The sequence below is a fragment of the Juglans regia genome, chromosome 13 (genome assembly GCF_001411555.2).
Source record: "Juglans regia cultivar Chandler chromosome 13, Walnut 2.0, whole genome shotgun sequence".
Lineage (NCBI taxonomy): Eukaryota > Viridiplantae > Streptophyta > Magnoliopsida > Fagales > Juglandaceae > Juglans > Juglans regia.
In genome coordinates this window covers 27870298-27886251 of record NC_049913.1, presented here as the reverse complement: position 1 = coordinate 27886251, position 15954 = coordinate 27870298, and the positions used below count along the sequence as shown (strand labels likewise).

The 15954-nt window shown below is 38.3% G+C and overlaps 2 protein-coding genes across 2 annotated transcripts; one reads left to right on the top strand and one right to left on the bottom strand.

Moving 5' to 3' along the window:
• Nucleotides 1-4308: 4308 nt before the first annotated feature.
• Nucleotides 4309-6001, top strand: LOC109003984 (serine carboxypeptidase-like 50). The gene has a single exon (XM_035684163.1). It carries the CDS (start codon nucleotides 4437-4439, stop codon nucleotides 5784-5786), a length of 1350 nt encoding a protein of 449 aa, XP_035540056.1. The 5' UTR covers nucleotides 4309-4436; the 3' UTR covers nucleotides 5787-6001.
• Nucleotides 6002-6075: 74 nt separating this feature from the next.
• LOC109003935 (zinc finger protein VAR3, chloroplastic-like) lies at nucleotides 6076-12813 on the bottom strand. Its single transcript, XM_018982285.2, has 6 exons — nucleotides 12248-12813; nucleotides 8106-8223; nucleotides 7559-7905; nucleotides 7298-7429; nucleotides 7128-7226; nucleotides 6076-7010 (listed from the first exon to the last, which is right to left on the bottom strand). Exons 1-6 carry the CDS (start codon nucleotides 12811-12813, stop codon nucleotides 6377-6379), a joined length of 1896 nt encoding a protein of 631 aa, XP_018837830.1. The 3' UTR covers nucleotides 6076-6376.
• Nucleotides 12814-15954: the final 3141 nt, after the last annotated feature.

The following is a 15954-nucleotide window of genomic DNA, read 5'->3' as shown; positions in this document are numbered from 1 at the left end:
TTCCAATTGTTAATCTTTTGCCAAACTCTTTCTTTTATACTTCTAAAAATAGTATACTTTGATTTACCTATCATAGTAGGCAGACCCAAGTATCTTTCTTAGCTACCTTGCACAAGAGCACCTCATTCCAATAGAATCTTTCTTTAGTTTTCCAGAAGTGTATTAGAACTAAAAATCATTGATGTCTTATCCTTATTCGAAAACTGAACCGATGCCTTGTCATATTTAAGCAATAACCCTTGCAACTTCCTCCATTCTTCCACACAAGCTCTTCCAAACAAGATACAATTATCTGCAAAGAGCAAGTGATTTACTCTTAAACCTCTTCTTACTACTGAAATTTCCCTTGTATTTAAGATCTGAATTATTGAATAAGGAGCTCAACCCCTATGCACACAAGATAAATAGATAAGAGGATAGAGGATCCCCTTGTCTAAGTCCCCTTGAAGGATGCACTATAGGTCCAAGTTTGCCATTGATCAACACTGAGAAAGAAATTGAGCTAATACACTTCATGATTAAATCTGCCCACTCATCACAAAACCCGAGCCTTTTCATAATAGCATCCACATAAGGCCACTCTATCCTATCATATGTCTTGGACATATCCAACTTGATAGTCATACTATCTTCTTTACCCTTCTTCCCCACCTTCATCAAGTGTAATACCTCATAAGCCACGATTACATTATCGGTTATAATCCTACCAGGAATAAACGCACTTTAGTTGGTTGAAATAGTTACTGACAACACTTCTTTGAGTTTGTTAGCTATTACTTTGGACACCATCTTGTAGATGACATTACAAAGGCTTATAGGCCTATATTCAGTTACCAACTTAGGGTCCTTTATTTTGGGAATCAAAGCAATAAAAGTATGGTTAACTGAGTCGAAAGAGATTTTACCATTTAGCAGGTCCAGTACTGTCAAACACACCTTATCACCCACTGTTGCCCAATGATTTTGGTAGAAACAAGCACCAAAACTATCGGGGCCTAATGACTTCAAAGGGGCCATACTTTTAATAGCAGCTTCTATCTCCAATCTGCAAAAGGGTCTTCTTATTGTTTCTGTCACTCAAGGTACCACATCTTGCAGACACTCATCCATAGCAGCTGGACTTGGGTTTGAGGTAGTGAACAACTTTTCAAAATAAGATCTGAAAGCTTCATCAACTTCCACATGACTTCTAAAAACTCTTCCTTGTTCATCCTTCACTTGATTAATGTTATTCTTCATTCTTCTCTGGTTTGCACAAGCGTGAAAAAACTTGGTATTTCTGTCACCCAAGGCATATCAATTCCTTTTTACCCTTTGCTTCCACTTCACATCCTCTTTCTCAAGCATGATCCCAACATCCCTTTGCACCTTTTTAATCTCTATTGATTTGTGCATACTCTCCTCATCTTGTAGCCTTTTTAGATAGTCAATCTTTTCTTTAATATCTTTCACCCTATCCACTTTGTTCTGATCATTCCACTTCACTAGTGCCTTGCTGCAATTCTCCAATAGATTTTTGAAATTCTTTGTATGCTCACCCTTTCCTTCACTTCTATCCCACACCCTTCTAATCACTTTTTCACAATCTTTCTCCTTAGCCCAACAAGCTTCATATCTAAAAACTTTCCTGCCTCTCCAATTGTTCCTCCCTTCCTGACACAGAATCAATAGTAATGGCCTGTGATTTGAACTTCTTCCTGCTAAAACCTCCACCCAGTAATCTCTATACATTTTTTCCCTCTCCACCCTAAATCAGAAAGATTCCCTTTCTCCAAAGCCATCCTGAACCTCTCCATCAGTTTTTCCTGTCTCGAATTTCCCCCCACCTGCTCATCATGAGTTGTAATTTCATTAAAATCTCCTATTACACACCACCCTTGATTCCCCTTAGTCCTTAAAGACTCAAAGAAATCCCAAGCTTCAGCCCTCTTTATAGTTTCTGGTTGCCCATAATAACCTGTCAGCATCCATCCACCCTTATCTTCCTCCTCTAAAATCCACTCATTTATTTGCCTTTGTGTATAGTTCATAACTTCGACCTTTACCAAATTGTTCCATATGAGTGCTAATCCAACCCTCCACCCTACTGACTGCACTACAAAACATGATTCACACTTTAATTTTTTCTTCAATCAATTACACCTTTCTGCTTTTAATTTAGTCTCCATCAAGAAGACTATATTAGGTCTCTTTTTCTCCACCAAATGATAGGGGTCCTGACTTGTCCGAGGGTTCCCAAGCCCTCGGCAGTTCCAACTTAGAATTTTCATTGCGATTGGCATGGCTGTTGAACAACCTTTGCCAAATTTTAGTAAAATTCCACCATTCTTTTGTCCTTGCTCAGTCTTCCTTTTTTATGCTTCCCACTCTCACACTTTCCTTCCTCCTCCTCATCTTTCAATCTTTTTCTAGTTAAGCAACCTCCTGCTTTAAGAACAACCTGCCCCTTCTCTCTAGCTTTCCTCTTCCCCCTTCTCCTAGTCATAGGTTTTACATCTGCAATAAGCTCTGGCCCTCCCCCAGCCAACACAAATTCAATCTCTTGCCCCCCCCCCCTTCCCTCTCCTAACCTTCATTGATTTTTCCTTCACATACTCTACCTCTACTACCTGAGTGTCCTTCACAACCTCCACCTCTTCCCCTACACTACACAATCCCCCAACCCCTTCATCATTTTCTCCTCTCACCATATCAGATAACATGCCCTCATTGATTCCCTCCCCCCATCCTTATTAGTGCCTTCCTCATCTCCATTTTCTTCCATATTTGTATGAAAGCTGCTAGCTCAGCTCCCCTTCCTGTGTCTTTATAACCCTTTCTTTCCTTCACTTTGTAGCCTGATTTAGCCTTAGCCCTCAGCCACGACCCATATTGATCTTTCCCTTCTCCTTTCCCCTCACATCCCTTACTTCCATGAACCAAACAACCACAAGCAAAATAGATTCTAGGTAATTTCTCATACCTTAAAGGAATCCACAGTTTTTCTTCTTTCACAATAATAAATTGACCTCTAGCCAGAGGTTTGTGAAGCTCTAAACTGATTTGAACTCTTAGAAATCTGCCCCATCCACTCCCATCTGTCTTCACGTCAACCTCCTCGACCTTGCCAATAGTCTTCCCTATCTGCTTCCCATGGTCTTCATCCATACAAACCAGAGGCATATCATGCATTTGGACCCAGAACCTCTCATGTTCAAACTTCAGACTCTGAGGTGGTATGAATTCCTCAAACAGTTTCAATGCTAGCAAGTGTGAATCAAACAGCCATGGTCTCCCACTCCATACCTTTTGCTTATCTGCATGATTAGCAAAAGTAAGTGTGAACACATTATTCCCCAGGTCAACGACTTTTGCTAGCTTACTGACTCTCCAAACTTTCATCATTATTGTCTCTAGCACTTCCTTTCTAATACTTCTCTCCATACAGACCCTTCCTCCCAAGCTACACTCCCCTTTAAATTGGATTTCTTCTGTAACAGTTTCGTTAAAGGTTATTACTTCCCCTTCCCCCTCCATCAATCAGAATCTCTCCCATTTTTCTTCTACCTCATTCATTCTCCTTCCACACTAGACCCTCATCCTACTCTGTTAACAACTCAAACAAAGTCCTCCTGAAATTTTCTATTCTACCACCATGTTTTTAGGTTAGGCTCCAGTAATGTCACAGTAACATTTCTCCTACTACAACCATTGTGTGCTACTGTACTATCCACTGCACACCAACTACATACCACTTGCCTCCCACTACAAAATTGTGGTCTCCCCTAAAGCTTCACCTCATCCTCTCTTCACGAGAGGAGAGAGAAGAATATACTAAAAGGTGCTCCTCTTGGAGAAAGTTTGAGTGGTGGCTAAGTGTTATAGAAATTGTGCATCCTATGTGTTATGACTCAAGGTATAAATAATCGCTACAAACCTGCAATTCATATTATATAAAAAATGAGTTTTATTATTTATCATTCTCACATACTACACACCACATTTGTTTTTTTTTAATTTTTTTAAAATTAGTTTTGATTTTATTCTTCTTAAATTTATTAAATTATTCTATTCCTTATCTATATATCATATATTTGATAAAAGAAAAAAAATATATAATATCAAATATATAATATGTAGAGATAATAAATAGAATATTTTATAAAAATATCGTTCATCCTACGTGTCACTTTTTAAAACACATCCCGTCCATTCTTTTTATTTTTTGATAATTAAAAGTAAGTAATAGTAGCCGTGATGACCAGAAGATGATAAAGGTTCGCGACTCCCTAGAGAATCTGATTCCTCCAAAACTCTTGTTGATATTTTTTTATGTCTCAGCTGATTGAATTGAGGGCCCAAAACAAAAAGGTTGTCAGCTGTAGCTTTCAACTCCACTAACAACCCACAGGGCCACAACCACTGCTCTGTCTTCCTTACCTCCTCACTCACCCTTAATGGAGTCAACAGTCCGCCGTGCCCTCAATCTCCTCCTCCTCATCTCCCTCTCCTTCTTCCACCAAATTCCAGCTTCACCCCCTTCCTTTCCCGATGAAGCCCTCCCCACCAAATCAGGCTACCTCCCCGTCAGTCCAGCCACCAGTTCCGCCATTTTCTACGCCTTCTATGAAGTCCAGGAACCCTTTTCATCGCTCTCCCAAACCCCACTTGTTATTTGGCTCCAGGGTGGCCCTGGCTGCTCCTCCATGATCGGCAACTTCCTCGAGCTCGGCCCCTGGCGTGTAAACTTTCTCAAAGCCCTGAACGACCCCCTTGTTCTTGAACCAAATTTAGGTTCTTGGAACCGCAAATTCGGCCTTCTTTTCCTCGATAATCCGATTGGAACCGGTTTTAGTATTGCCTCTAAGCCCGAAGAAATTCCAAGAGGTCAATACACTGTTGCCAAGCATCTTTTTGCTGCGATCACCTCTTTTCTTCAATTAGACCCGCAGTTTAAGTTTCGTCCAATTTATATTACGGGTGAGAGCTATGCGGGGAAGTATGTTCCTGCAATTGGTTACTATATTCTCAAGAAGAATGCTCAGTTGCCGGTGTCGGAGCAGGTGAACTTAGCAGGCGTTGCTATCGGAAACGGATTAACGGACCCCTTGACACAAGTGGCCACTCATGCTGTAAACGCTTACTTTTCTGGTCTGATCGATGAGAAACAGAAGGGTGAGCTGGAGAAGGCGCAATTGGAGGCAGTTAGACTGACCAAATCAAGGAATTGGACGGCAGCAACAAATGCTAGGAATGGGGTCTTGCGTTTGCTGCAAAACATGACAGGATTGGCCACTTTGTATGATTTTACTAGGAAAGTTCCTTACCAAACTGAGTTGGTTACCCAGTTTTTACAAAACGATGAGGTGAAGAGGGCCTTGCGAGCGAACCAATCTGTGTTTTTTGAGGAATGCAGCGATGTTGTGGGGGACGCATTGCAGGAGGATGTGATGAAGAGTGTGAAATATATGGTGGAGTTTTTGGTGAAGAAAAGCAAGGTTTTGTTGTATCAAGGGCATTTTGATTTGAGGGATGGTGTGGTTTCAACAGAGGCTTGGATGAAAACGATGAATTGGGATGGAATTGAGGAGTTTTTAATGACAGAGAGGAAGGTTTGGAAGGTGAGTGGAGCGCTTGCTGGGTACGTGAGGAATAGGGGGAGTTTGAGTCATGTTGTAGTGTTGGGGGCTGGGCATCTTGTGCCTACCGACCAGCCTTTGAGTTCCCAGGCAATGATAGAAGACTGGGTCTTGGAGAGGGGGTTGTTTGGGTATCAACAACGGGAGGATTCCTTATCTTCAATGTAACCATTGTTCCTCTTGTTCTTGTTGTATTGCTTGTATCGGTATCAGTATCAGTATCAGTATTAGTATCAGTATCAGTTAGTCAAATCAGGGGCAAGTTTATGGGATGTCAAGAGCAACGTAATTTGTATCCTGGAATAATGCTTTGGTCGTCACACGTTATAATTTTTACAATGCCCAATGGTAATGTCGGCTGATTATTGTAGGGTTTTTTGTTACTGTTTTTTTTTTCAATGGTTGTTCTTTCCGTTGTCTTGGCCAGCGACAATTCTCCAAGATGATGTGCGAGAGATTTTATGAATCCCCATATTTCGATAAATGTAATTTTACCTCAGAGTCAAAACTATTATAGCGCAGCAAAATTCACACAGGTTACAGACACATGAAACACCAAAAGCCAGGACCGGACAAAATCTTGGCCTGCTTTTACAAACAAGGCAGAAGGATCAAGGCTTTACCAGCACTTTTTAACCAGAAAACCTGCCTTGTAGTGCACACCTAGTTTCCTGAATAGATCACCATGTTCTCTGGAGGCAATGCTTTTATCTTCAATCAATCTTGCAATTGATCAGGTAGTGGAACAAGCCTTTCTCTCAGTCTTCATGCCCAAACCATTCAGCCAGATCTTCTTCATCGGTTGACTCGGGGAAATCCAGCTTTCTCGGAAAATTTGCAGACCCAAATTCATCATCTTCTGGGCTTGCCGTTATGGTGCCTTTTCTACTCTGTAGCATCTCCAACTTCCATCTCTCTCTCCTTTGTTCATCTTGAGACAAATCACTCTTACCCCCAGAAATGGGAAAATCTAGAAATCCAGAATCGTCCTTACATGCGCTTGAGCAAGCATAATCGTTGGAATCGTCCACAAATCTCCACATATTTGAGCCAGTTTCCCGACTTTTTCTATTTCTTCCAACAGAAGCCTGATAGTTAACATTGGCCTTAGCCCTGACAATACTCATTTCCCTCTTGTTAACATAATCGCTGGAATCGTCCACAAATCTCCATATATTTGAACCCATTTCTGTACTTTTTCTATTTCGTCCAACAGATGCCTGATCGTTAACATTGGCCTTAGCTCTGATAAAACTCATTTCACTCTTATTACAATAGCCTCCATTATCTTGTTGAGGTTGATTGGAGGGATTTGAAGCATTGAATGCTTTTGGCAGTCTGAAGTCACATTTCAAACATACGATGTTTCTTCTGAAGTTGATGTAGTTACACCTTCAACAATGACAGATTCCTTACTGGATTTAAAATATTCGAGGAAAAACTGAACCATTTCAAAGAATAGCACTGACTTCGAAGAATGAAAGAGAATGCATTAGGAAGAGAACTTACGAGTCACACTCCCACTCCCCAGGATTAAGTTGCCGCTTTGGAGGGTTCTCTTTGCATTGCAAACATCTTGTGTTCTTGGCAAAATTTAAGAAATTGCATCTGTAAAAATATCATCTTAATCAGAAAGAACCATAAAGTTTCCAAAGCTATATAACCTGAAAAGCCATTACTTGTCACATATCCAATCCCCCTTCTTTAATGGAAGATGATCCTGAACCTCACGCAGTTGCTTTAGTCTTTCATGGAATAAACCATCACAACGCAAGCACTTGATGTTTTTTGCAAAATTCATAAAGCTGCATCTATAAACAAAAAATAAGAAGGGTGAAACACTTACAACTGTAATTATATACATCTATATTATATATATATATATATACAGTGAGAGAAAGAGAGATTTTAAATCAGTATAAGTGCAGAAATCAAACTACTTGGGACAAATCCAATCTCCTTGCTTCATTGGGACATTTATGTGGGCTTTTTCTGGGGGCCTGGAATGGTCTTGTGCTGATGCGGCTCTTTTCAAGGGTGTGGCCTTAGGTAGATCAGAGTCAAGTTCCTTGGTGCTACTATATTCTACCATTTCCTTCAGCAGCCTTCTCACTGATTCTGTAAGTAATCTGTTTGAACCTAGCTTGTTCTCCACTGTACCAGTAATCCGATCAAGCCCATACGTTAACAAGATGCGCATGACATCCACAGTTCGCCCACTTTCATCTTGACGTGCCTTCACATACGCCCTCTCACAGTCTCCCCTTAAATTGCAGGAGCTACAAACCTACTAAAATTTTGATTCATATTAGATGAAATAAATGCGTACTGATCATACTGGTATCTTTTTAAGAGAAAGATAAGTTGGATTCAAAGTAACCAGTAATAAAAGATTTTGAAGTTTATGGAATAAAAGACATTTGACTTTATTAACTTAATCACACCGATTCACATGGAGGTAAAAATTGGGAAACTGAAAGGACATACATTTCCTTCATCAATGCCAACATGTGCTCTCAGACGCTTCCCTGAGTTGACAACTTTCCTGTCTATGCTTGGGCATCCGAACCCTACAATGAGCTGGATATCCTTCCTGGACAAGAACCTGAAAGCAAATGCATTTAGAAACAAATAGGGTGCAAAAGCCCAAGAAAGTGGACTCGTAGTCTAACAAAGCCAAGGGTTCTAGCATAACAATCACATGCTATAAATAAAAAGAAATTTATGAGGAAGTCAACAACAAAGCCGCTGCTTCAGATAGAGAAGTCTCTGTTGCTACTCTCCTGGCAATAACTTTTTCGTTTTTTGATCAATAGCAATAACAACTTTTTCTATTGTGATTTTTTGGCAGGTTCAGTCAGGAGGAACAAAAGAGATGCTTTCTATCAGTCAAAAGCAAATACTGCTCCCCCCATGTCCCACAATCCACATACCAAGCAATAGAAAGAAAGAGGACACACTTATCAAAAAAAAGAAAGAAAGAGGGCACGTTGATTTGAGGACCAAAAATATGAACAAGAACTAAGGCACTTATTTTGGGAAAACACTTCTCCATTATTATGAAGTTCTTCCTCTCTAATCCTTACTCCTCTGAAGATTGAGGGAGGGATTTTCCACCTCACTGCCACAGAGAATTGGCTCAACAAAAATGGATTGAACTGGACCTATATTTCAATTAGCGACAATGATTTTACTTTTACATATGTTTTGATGGGACCATTAAAATTAATTAAAAGGGAAAATGAACACAGGAACTTAACCTAAAGAGGAAAAATTTCACCTTAAGTATAACTGAATACAAATAATTCCTCTTGCAACTAGGAGGTTCCTATGACTTTGTGTTCTTATTTTGATATATTTTGAAGTCCAGCTAAAAGAGTCTCTTATATTCATTTTATCTTTTAATCCAGGCATACAAGGACACGACTGAATTATCAAGACATTCAATATCCATCCTTCTTTACCTTGGATTAGAAGGAAGTGTACATGTAGGTTGCATGCATCGCATATCATTTATCTATCCTCATAAACATGAACTAGGAACAAAATTTTTTTTTATAAGTAAAACGAGGAACAAAAATGAGTAGCACATATGGCATTCCCTATTTTGACTATTTGCTCATAGAAACAACATTGTGCTTAATTGGTTATGTTTATTCTATAGGCCAAATGTACATTTCCTTTGGGAATTGAATCATGTCTACATATTTCCTCGGGTTAATAGGCAGCACTCTACCACTATGCCAATATGATATATTAATGGAGATTCTCTCATTAGTCATCAATCACAAAATTGGGGTTCTAGAGATATTTGTTCTTGTAGTTCAGACATTTCAAGCCTAAATCTCTGCAACCGTAAACATTCCATCTAATGTGTGACAAATGTGTTATTCAACCCCACCTAACTAGAATAGGTCGAAAGTGTGAATGTCATGCACACTAGGGAGACACATAATCCTGAAAACGTTGAGTGTAGCCACTCATTTAAGTGCTTCAGAAATCAAATTTAAAATATTGACGAGTAATATTTAAGTAGCTATGGAGTACAAACACGAAATAGTCCCAGCATATCACAGTTTGTCGGTTACATGTCGGTACAAATTAGTTCTTACATAAGCAATTTTAGTGATATGTCATTTGTGATAGGATGGAGTACCAGGTCATCTATAGTAGCAAAAGTATCTACAATATTCCAAGATTGAAACCTTGTAGCTACATTATACAAACGCGATAGTATCATTATTACGTTCAAAATAGTCATACACTGTCATAACCTATTGCAAAACTATTCCCACAAAATCGGCCAGAAAAATATAAAATAAGTACTAAAACTGTTCAACTAGGCCAGGTTTTTCCTGGTCCGGTCCGGAACCCGGATAATCGGATTCCAGATGCATTTTCAGGCCTGGATTTTATCAGGTCCGGAAAATCCAGTCCGGAAACTGCATCTCCCAACCCGTCCCTACACAGGCCGGTTACAGGTATGGGACCTGGGTACCAGATTTTGCAATTGTTATGATTTAAAACAAGTCTAGTTGCCATTGATGAACAATGCTGGGGAAATTGACCGATAGATAGGAGCAAATACAAAAGAATCTTGGACATGTTGACGTTAATCTCGTGAAAATGCTCTTGCTAATTGTCTCCCAGACCTCCATGTTGCACTCGTCTTCGTCGTCGACCATCTCATTCTCTTCACGTTTTGGCAAGGGGGTGGAGGCTCCTAGGCTTTGTTACGATAGCAGTGTCGTCCATGGTAGACTCCACCAAAGATCCCGATTCAACCCTCATCCTACATGCATATAATAAATATATATACATTTTTTTTTTTTGATAAGTAAAAAGTATAAATATATATACATCTGACAATTGAATATATGTATTCTATCTCTCTATGGCTTTTGTAGAGAAAATGAAAGAAACGAGGTTTTATATCTTAAGGCATCAGATGAGCAATCGTGGGTGATGGCCCAACTGGGGTTCTGGGAATACGGATTACCATTTTTTTGTGTGTTGTTTTGGGTTGTGAATTGGTAACTTTGTGTGGTTAACTATTTCATGGACAATGTGTACATCGTGCAAAGAGTATACACCTCGTAAAGTGGTGTTTGAGGGCATATTTTATTTCTTTATTTATTTGATGGTGGCTGGTTAGCTATTTCATGGGGAATGTGTATGTTGAAACTTCAAGCAACTTATAACTTTAACCGGCTCTATCTTTCTCTCTCTCTCTCTCCTTGCACACATTCACCTTCTGTTTTCAGTCACACTAGCTCTTTCATTTTTTGTTCTATCTGTACTAAAAACAGTGGGGATTCTGGTTTGAGGTTTCTGGTTTGTTTCTTTGTTCCAATGTCACGCTTTATTGTTGATTTGATGAACATCATCTCCTCTCAATCATGCAAGTATCAAACATGAACAAAAACACAGGCGACAGCAGAGAATGACAGAAATGAGGGTCAGAATTTTGTGGGAGGAAATATTGCACAATACTATACTGCTCATGGAGCTTGCCGGTGTGTTGGTCTTGGAGATCAGGGAGTAGTGAGGGAAGTGGTTGCGCTGGTAGCAGAAGGGGCAGATCCAGATCTTGGTGGCGAAGTCCACGCGCGCGAGAAGGGGTTGAGGACAGTGGAACAAGTCTTGCATCTGAGTGGAGCGTAAGAGAGGGTGGGGATGTCCAGGTGGGGGCAGATCGGTTAGATGGAGGTGGAATCTATTTCTCCACAGAAACTGATTGTGCTTTGTTTTTTCTAAGAGTAAAGCTACATAGCAGCTCACTGTAGCACATCAGCCTTAGCACACCTGAGCTGGCTTTTTATTTTCCTCTACACACTTGAGCAGCTCACTGTACCACATCAGACGTGGCACATCAGCCGGTCCACACGTTAGGTGTGCTGCGGCTGCAGCGGCTGATATAAAGATTTATTCTTTTTCCAAACTCCAAAGTGAGAGCCCTGTATGCTTGGTTATGTCCGGTTGTTCAGCCACTAGCCCCTTCTTAGGTCTCGTTTGTTTTAACAAATGAAATGAGATGAGTTGAGATAAAAGTTGAAAGTTAAATAAAATATTATTAAAATAATTTTTTTAATATTATTTTTACTTTAAGATTTAAAAAAATTAAATTGTTTATTTTATTTTGTGTGAGAATTTAAAAAAATTATAATAATGTGATAAAATGAAATGAGATGAGATAAAAATAATTGGGAAAACAAACGAGGTCTTAGATTCCGACATTATGACGTAATATGAATTTTGAGGCTGATGCCACACTGCCATAAGTCCAGGTATCAGATTTTTTGGGTTTTAAAAACCCGGATTACTTCGGGTGCCGGCCCGGGTTCTTACCCATGTTAATCCTGGCTGGTACCCAGACCGCATTTGACACCCCGGTCCCGGGTCCCGTCCAGGTATACACTGGTATCCGGGTCCGCACCGGATTAACAGTACTAATAAGTACCATGTATCACATAAACCCCAAATCAAACAGGTTGCATGCACACTAAATTTCAAAATTAAAACTCTAAATCCCAAAATGCTCGGATGAATTGAATCCAAACGAAAACAGATTCACAAGCAACACATTAACAAAGGTTTTAAATCTTAGCCTTGAAATAATCCATCATTACCGTATAAGGTCATACCGATCCCGTGCGAAATTAAGGCAAGCCGTCCGGATAAGGTTCCGCTCCTTGGCATCACCCGCTTCGCCAATTCCAAATGGGGCTCGACCACCTTCGATGCAACCTCTCTTCAACAAGCATTCCATCAAGTCCACCCACTCAGGCCACGGGTGCGAAATCTGAACCGTCATTCTTTCAGGCTTCGTGGGTAGGCTCAGAATGGAGGAATTTTCGGTTTCAGGTGCTGTTTGGGTTATTTGGGTGGTGGATTTTGAAGATTGGAGCTCTTCAACTTCGTTTATGATGAATTCTAGCTTGGATTTGGGACCTATGATTTCGGCGCAAGTGCTAAAGAGTGTAATGGATGAGAGAGTTTTGTGGCCTTTGAAGAAGTTCCTGAGGGAGGAACACAGGTGTCCATGACCGCTTGGGGAGAGTTTATGCATCGGAGCGAGTTTCAGACTGATTTTGGCGGAAAAATCAGGCAAGGCCGGCTCAATCCTTTTGGCAAACTTGACTATCTTTTCATTTTTGAAAATGCTATTTAGCACCTGAATTTTATAGCTCAACATTACTGTTTGAATATTTTAATTTTTTTAATTTAATTTTTGTTTATTTAATAATTAAGGAAGTAATTATTAATAAAATTATATATTTTTTAATAATTAAAAATATTAAAAAAATATTTTAACATATATAATTATTTTTTAATAATTAATTTTTGTCCAGTTGTAAGAAAAAAAAGTTCTACTAACATATATAAATCCTTTATAGAGGCAGATAATATCACAAAATAGATTAAGAAATATAATTATCATGCAGATAATACGGAAAAATGATGTGTTTATTCTACACAATGAAAAAAATCTAATTATAAGTGATTATGTGCACTAATACGCGCATTCCTTCAATATGATTGGTTAAAAAAGTAGATTTTATTGAAAATAATATTAATTTAAATTTAAAATATGAAGACAACAATATTAATACGCAGCTTAATACGTAAACTTACTTGTACATAACAAAACTCTTCTACAATACATCGAGAAACTGCATGTAGAGATAGCAATGAGAGAGTAAAAATGCATGCTAATTAGATTGTAGTAATAACGTATTATGTTCCAGAGTGGAAAGTTAAAATATATTAGAAATTGGTTCAAGTTTTGTGAATAAGTAAACTATGAGAATTCATATTATATTTCTTCCTGGCAATAACATATACCACGCAAATCTTTTTTTAAGTTAACAAAATGTCTTTTATTTTTTATTTTTTTGCAGTTTGAGGGAAATTTATATTTGGATCTCATGTTGTTGTTTCAATGACTGGATGGACATGACGTTGAATCTCTTATACTGTTGTTGTTGAAATTCATCTAATTCAGCACCAAGATGCATAATCCATTCTTTTTCTAAAGCCTGCTCGGATACGATAAATGTTCTTGCATGAACTAAATTTAGTATCTTAGGAAATTTTGGAAAAAATAATGCTATCTAAAACACATGCATATATTCAGATGTATTTATTTTGCTTTCATTTGTGACGGTGCTAGACTTATTTTATGGCATGGCTTCAAGAAGCTGTTATAATTTATAATTTGTCCAAAACTTTATGTCAGAATTCTATATATATAGAAAGACAATATATTAGTGCGTCGAATTTATATTTCATGAAATAATTATAATAAATTTTAGTATAGAAGAATAATAAAAATAGATAAAAGAATAATCGAAGTGCGTTGTTTTCAAAATTTCACTTCGCAGATCATCACCTATACGAAACACTAAATATTACTAAATGTTTAGGAAAGTGTGCTGTAACATTCTAATTAATTATAAAATCATACCATGGAAATAATCTAATAAATATTCAGTTATACTAAGATTAATAGATAGTAATATTATTTAAAACACACAACACGTTTCTTAATTTTCTATTTAAAGTATAACATTATAGTTTTATCAAAATATGATAAAATAAAAAAAATTGAAATATTAACTTCATAAAATAGACTCCATAATACTATAGGCTAATCATAAATTTAACACTTGGTAATATACTTTAAATTCCTTGAGTATTTTCTGTAAAAATAGAGATTTTGGGCTAAAATTTTTTATTTATTCTAAAACTAAGCCCAACCCCACTTTTATTTTTCGAAACTTCAAACCTTCACTGTTTCAAACATTATTATGGCCTACAACCATTACATTACTTCGGCCTGCAACTGTTACGTTAGCATGGCCTATAGCCACGGCATTAGACCAAGAACCTTGTCTATGGCATTGAGCCATGACTTGAGCTATTATACATGGGTTGATGAGATCAATCTCAATAATCTCACAACTCTAGTGAAGTGCTTGTTGTGCTAACTAGTGAGCCACTCGATTTGCATTCCTCTTTACATGGTTAATCTCCCAACTTATATAAGCCAAGATAGTGTGAACATCCTCCACAAGCCATCCAAGCATACCATTTTGCTGTTTATGTTGTTTTACTACCTTCACAACCTGAATTGAGTCCCCTTCAAATACTACATTATGCAAACTCAGCTCTTTACACAAATTTGCAGCTGACATTAAACCTCTCGCTTCAGCCATGGTAGATTGTGAGCAAAACTATAATGGTTGCATAAATGAAGCCAATAAATCACCCTCACAGTCTCTAACTACCACCCCAACTCCAACTCTGTTGCCTTTTTCTCTCACTGCTACATCCCAATTGATCTTGATCCAATTTGCACCAGGAGGTTCCCAATGAGTAGAGCGCAGTTGATTATCATAGGGTCTCGAATTGAGTTGATTGTTGTGCACCTGTTGAAAGTCTTGATATGCCTGTGTAGCTCTATTCATACCATCCTTAACTGTGTTGATAGCTGAACTTATATTTTTCCATGTATAAAAAGGTGTGAAACCAGTTTTTGCTTGCAAAATAGAGCTATGTGGGAAGTAGACAGCCTTGAGAATTCTAGCTACTATGGTTGTAGGGTTAGTGAGAATTCTCAAAATTTGTTTAGCCAGTAGAGTAGAATTGAAGGTCACTAAATCTTTGAAACTAAGCCCCCCAACTGCTTTGCTTTTGCTCAAACATTCCCAGTTTTTCCAGTGAATCTTTGCAGCTTTGTCTTGAATGCCCCACCAAAAATTAGACATAAGTTCGTTCAACTTGTTGCATAAAGTTTTTGGAAGTAGGAACACACTCATACTATATGTAGGGATGACCTGGACAACAGCCTTGATTAGGATATCCTTACCAGCTTGTGAGAGAAATTTGACCTTCTAATTCTCAATTTTCTTACTCACTTTCTCAACTATTCCTTGAAAAGCTATGTATTTTGACCTTCCTATAACTGATGGCAACCCCAAATATTTCTCCATGTTTGATGAGGCTCTCAAACCAACAACTTGTAGTATGTAATTTTTTGTTTCTTGCTTTGTGTTGTTGAAATATAAGGAGGTATTTTCCCTGTTGAGTCTTTGTCCTAAAGATCTGATTTGATTTAAATTGACCCACTCTTGCAAATTTGCTCGACAGAATAATAAACTATCATCAGCAAAGAACAAGTGACTCATCTTAATCTGACCCCTAGCAATTGGAACCACCCCTGAGATTCTACCTTTCTGTTCTACTTCATTTGGCTGTTCTGTTAGCACCTCAGCACATATGATAAATAGGAAAGGAGACAAAGGACAACCTTGTCTAAGTCTCCTAGTGGGTT